Source organism: Habropoda laboriosa, unplaced genomic scaffold (genome assembly GCF_001263275.1).
Source record: "Habropoda laboriosa isolate 0110345459 unplaced genomic scaffold, ASM126327v1 scaffold486, whole genome shotgun sequence".
Lineage (NCBI taxonomy): Eukaryota > Metazoa > Arthropoda > Insecta > Hymenoptera > Apidae > Habropoda > Habropoda laboriosa.
In genome coordinates, this window is record NW_017100724.1 from 863,033 (window position 1) to 868,229 (window position 5,197).

The 5,197-nt window shown below is 27.2% G+C and overlaps 1 protein-coding gene across 1 annotated transcript in view; it reads right to left on the minus strand.

Annotated features, from left to right (window-relative positions):
* LOC108577054 (epidermal growth factor receptor substrate 15-like 1) overlaps positions 1–5,197 on the minus strand; it is a 10,649-nt gene that overhangs the window by 5,254 nt on the left and 198 nt on the right. The window contains 7 exon segments of the mRNA XM_017940148.1: positions 308–553; positions 3,484–3,643; positions 3,731–3,888; positions 3,955–4,167; positions 4,229–4,501; positions 4,568–4,801; positions 4,915–4,959. Of these exon segments, the coding sequence (XP_017795637.1) occupies positions 308–553; positions 3,484–3,643; positions 3,731–3,888; positions 3,955–4,167; positions 4,229–4,501; positions 4,568–4,801; positions 4,915–4,959 (1,329 nt within the window).

Here is a 5,197-nt window from a genome sequence, read left to right on the forward strand (position 1 = left end):
AAAAAGCTTTCTTACATTTCTTTGGAATTGTTAACTATCTTTTATGATATCTGTCAAAAAATAATCCATAAGATGTTTGATAATTTAATAATACAATATTATGCAGTGTTAGATTATATTATTAAACCTTAATTTATTTCAAATAATAATTTCAGAGTTATAAAAATTCTATTACACTTAATTATTTACACATCTTAACAAAAGCATTATATACAATTCACAAATACACGTTTCTAATTTTATATAAAAGCAAAGCTGCACATTCAAAAAGCAGATCATCTAATTGTGCCAAATTAATTTTATTTACCTGAGTTTTTAAATCATTCAATCGCTTTTGAGCTTCACCTTTTTGATTCTCCAACTGTTTTAATGTAGCAGCAAGTGTATCTAGTTCACTTTGCAAACTCTTAATTTCCCCATTCTTTATCTTAATATCAGCTTCTTTTTGTGCTATATCCTGTTCCATACTTTGTCTCTCTCTTACAAGTTCTGCTATATCCTTACTTATCATGTCTAATTCTGGATTTGAATAACCAGATACATTGTTATTCTCCTAAACATAAAAAAGTATTTTATACAAAAAATGTTAAATTGTATGAAATAGTGTTGATTACATGGAAGTAACAATACAATTAGTTCATAAATAATAAATAATAGAAATATTTAAACAAAAATTTAGATACCACCTGTATGGTAAAAATATAATTTTTCTATTTACATAATCATGTTTTATACAATACACAATGAATTGTATAATATTTTTTAAATATTATATAATAAATCAATCATTACATCAATTGTAAAAATTTACTAAATAATTTGAATTTCCTCTACATTTTGTTTATTTCTCTTCTATTAATATACCACATAGAGAATAAAACATTTTTCCCAAAATTGTTCAATAGAGATATTAAACATTTTTATAATTTGTTAACACATTATGTATTATAGATTCAATATTAAGTCAGTCTATTGCAATAAAAGTACTGTCATTTAATGTGTTCATGACAAATTCTTGCATGTACTCGCAACGAGTCTTAGGTTTGATTTGTTCAAAATCATCAGTATCATACAGAGATTTTAATCTTGCTTCCTTTGCTTCTATTTGTAACTGCTTTGCAAGTGCAACATTTTTTGCTTTTTCCCTCTTTAAAGCAACCATACAAGATTTATAATCTATTAAAATGGGTACAATTTTTATACAATTTCCAATGTCCAAATTGTATTTTTTTTTACATGATGAGCACATATCTAGTGCTAGATTTAAATTATGTTTACAGTATTTTGACATGATTTTTCTACTTCAATATAAGGAATTAAGTTTCAAATGAATAAAAAAATTGAAAATCATACTTCAAGCTTCACACAGATATATTATAAAATAAATTATCATGCGGTTAAGACTAATTTTGTATTTTTACTGTTTAATAAATATAACTTCCAATTTTACAATAGGAATAAATTTATGGAAAAAATATGGTGAACTTCGTAAAAAAATTAATAAAATATTGAATAAGCAACAAGGTAATAACAAATGTCTTATAATATACTTTTTACGTTTCTTTACTATCTTTCAATAAACACAGAATTTTATTTATACTGAGGTGGGGAATTTCTTTTTGATATTAATGAATACGAATATCCAAAAGCAAATGAAACACTTCGAAAAATACATCGACAATTATGGCAAGATTATTACATATGTTTAAAGAAAGCATATACTGAAATTGGATCAGAAAAGATAATATATCCAATAGCTCTTGAAGCCTTAGAAGGAACATTAGTCATGTATGACAAAGAAACTGCATTTATCACATACTTTAGAATACTATGATTAGTGCATTACAAATTTCAGATTAAAATGTCAAATATGTATTTCACCAGTAGAAGTATATGTCAGTGACAATATAGAATGGTATTTTAACAGTATTGTTAATAATGAAGCAAATAGACTTGTAGAGGAATCAGAAAGCGTTTTCATTTCACCAAAGGACAAAATATTAATCATATATAATATTAAGGTATAAATTACTAAATAACATTAATACATGCACTGAAGCAACATATAACTTTGTATAGTCTGAACAAGCTGGTCAATACTGGTGTCAATTAGGAGATACATTATCAATATCTTATCATATATCAGTTGATACTAATTCTGAAGAAGTACAAATTGTGCATCCTGCAACAGCACCCAACATGCCTCATGCAATACCACAAAAGATAATGCCATTATATAATATAAATATTCATACAACATGGACTAAATGGTCCTCATGTTCTAAATGTAATACAGTTGGTAAAAAAGTTCGATATGGATATTGTACTATTTCTTTACATATGAACATTATTAAGGAAAATATGATAATGGAAGAGAAACGTTTACAAAATTACAAAAGACAAAGTATACTTTTTCTTCTATATCATGCATTACTTCTAATAAAACATTAAAATAATACAAATATATAATATTTAGTTGCAGAAAACAAACAAAATGAAACAAGAGAAACTACAGCACAAAATAAAATTTTAGATGAAAGTGTTATGGCTAAAGTCAAAACGATTTTACACATATTTAGAAATAAACTGCCTTGTAAAAGTAAATATTTACCAAAAGAAATTTTGGATACTCTAGATATTAAAGATAGAAAAACAGAAATGATGGTACGATATTGCAAGGTATTTTTAAATTTTACAAGTACAAATACTTCATATTACACTTAATATTTAATATCATAAACAAATAATTTATTTTTAGATAAAGTGTCCACAAAATATAATATTTGAAGTACGAGACAAAAAGGGAAATATACTTGAAAGTGCAAATAACAGTGCAGGCATATATTCTATGGTTCAAGGGATGCCCACTCCATTACCACAAATTATACGCACGTCAATTTATCGAAAATATAATAAAAAAGCAATTCTTGCATGCCCAGGGTAAAAATAATATATTGAGAATTAAAGAATTGTTTCCATTTCTTACATTTTTTTCAGAAATTTAAATACAGATATACCGATTAATTGGAAAGTTGATAATAAAGTTTTGAATCCATCTGTTATTAAAGATCAATCTCAAGGAAGAATTTATATCAATCCACAAATGCATATAATTTTCAAAACATTAACATTTGCAGATAGCAACATCTATAGGTAAATAATTATTTACAATTGAATTAAATAGTAATGTTTTTAACATAATACATCTCCCTTACAGTTGTTGGCAAAAGAATGAAATTGTTGGTGTAATAAAACTAAATGTAACAGGAGAAATAGAATTGCAAACAAATTATAGTGTAATTATGGTTGGTGGAATTTTAATAATTATTGTATTCTTGATAGTATTTTGGAGAGCATTTCAAGGTCGTAAACGTTTTACAAAACATTAACTATATTATGTATTATATACTTAAAACAAAATAACACATATTATGAAATAAATGTAAATAAATAAAAATTCTTTTAATATAACAAAATACTTACTACAACAGTCTCAGATGGTTTTCGCATAGAAGGTGGTACCATATCAGGGCTCAAAGTTGCAGGTGGTTCAACACCCCTAAGCTTTTGCTTAATGAGCCACATAGCCAAAGCAAATTGTTCTTTATTTAATTTTCCACTTTGACATGTGTCACAAAGACTCCTGAAAGATAAATATGCATAGGTAAATAAGAAGTGTCTTGTTCTTTTTACACATAAGTTATAAACAACATAATTAAAATATATATACCATATATGAGCTAATATAGTCTGTGGAAGTCCACTTTGAAGGAAGACATCTTTGATTTCAATACCTGAGACATATCCATCCATATCTAGATCAGCTTGCAAAAACAATTTATCTGCTGCTATTTGATCTTCAGATGAAACTACCCACTGCACATTTGTCTATATAATATATTTTTTAATTAAACTCACGATTTTAAATTTATAGTTTCATTACAATCCAGATACCTTTGCTGTATCCAAACCAGTCATACTCTTCACAGAAGAAGCATTAGGTAAAGGTGGAATAGGTGGTGGAGCTGTAGTTATTACTCCCACTGGTGCAGGAGATTTTGATATAGATGCTGTAGAATCTTTCCTCTTTCCAGGTGGCATCAACTCTGGTGGAAGTACACTTGGTATTGCATATTTTTCTAAAGCTTTATACACTAGATGCATAGCCTGCATAACAAACAAGTAATGTAAAATTATATTACACAAACAAAAAAATGGAAATACTTACAACAACAAATTCATGTCTATCCAACATGCCATCCTTGTCCATATCTGCAAGGTCCCAAATCTTACCAAGTGTATCCAAAGGAAGTTTACTATCCATAAGAACACCTTTTACTTTAATTCCAGGTATATATCCATTTGAAGGTTGTAAACTATCAAACAGTTGATCATATTTGGCTCTTTCTGAAGGTTTAATGGACCAATCTCCATTATTAACAGATGTTATTACTGGTAAAGTATTTACTACATTTTTTTGAGGTATTACAGGAATATCACCCTAAAAATAAATGAGAATAATATGTAAAATAATTGTTTTTACATATCAAGTAATATAATAACTTACCATTTTTGGGGGTGGTAATTCCATACTTAAATTTGACATACTAGGGTCTCTTCCTGCTTGTGCTAATGCACAAAGTTTAAGAGCAACAAAAAGACCAGATTTATCTAATGATCCACGTGATTGTGGATCTGCCATGTCCCATATTTTACTTAGTACAACATCACTCAACTGGGATTTCTTAAGAAATCTTGCAGCTTCCATTGCACCGATTCGTCCATATCCATTTGGATCCACCTTCAAATATATTTCAATTTCTTATTCTTGTTATATATTATTTAAATATTTAACTTAAAATCATCTAGATTTATAAATGGATGACTAAATGCTGCACCAACGTAAAGGTATACCTGATTATAATAGGCTTCATATATAGCAGTATGGCTTCCAGCCACCTGTAAAAACAAATTTATTATATTCACTTATATTACATTATAAACTGGAGTATAGTATAAGACGTTAGTACTTTTGCATAGAAATTTTAACTGCCGGAAATGTGCAGTATCATAACTGGCATTTGTAAGTGCAAAAATTAACATTGTAACGTTGAATTAATATTTTGTGGTATACTATTTACAACAATTTAAAACAAAAAGTTTATCAAGAAATATATAGAAAAAAATATTTGTTGTC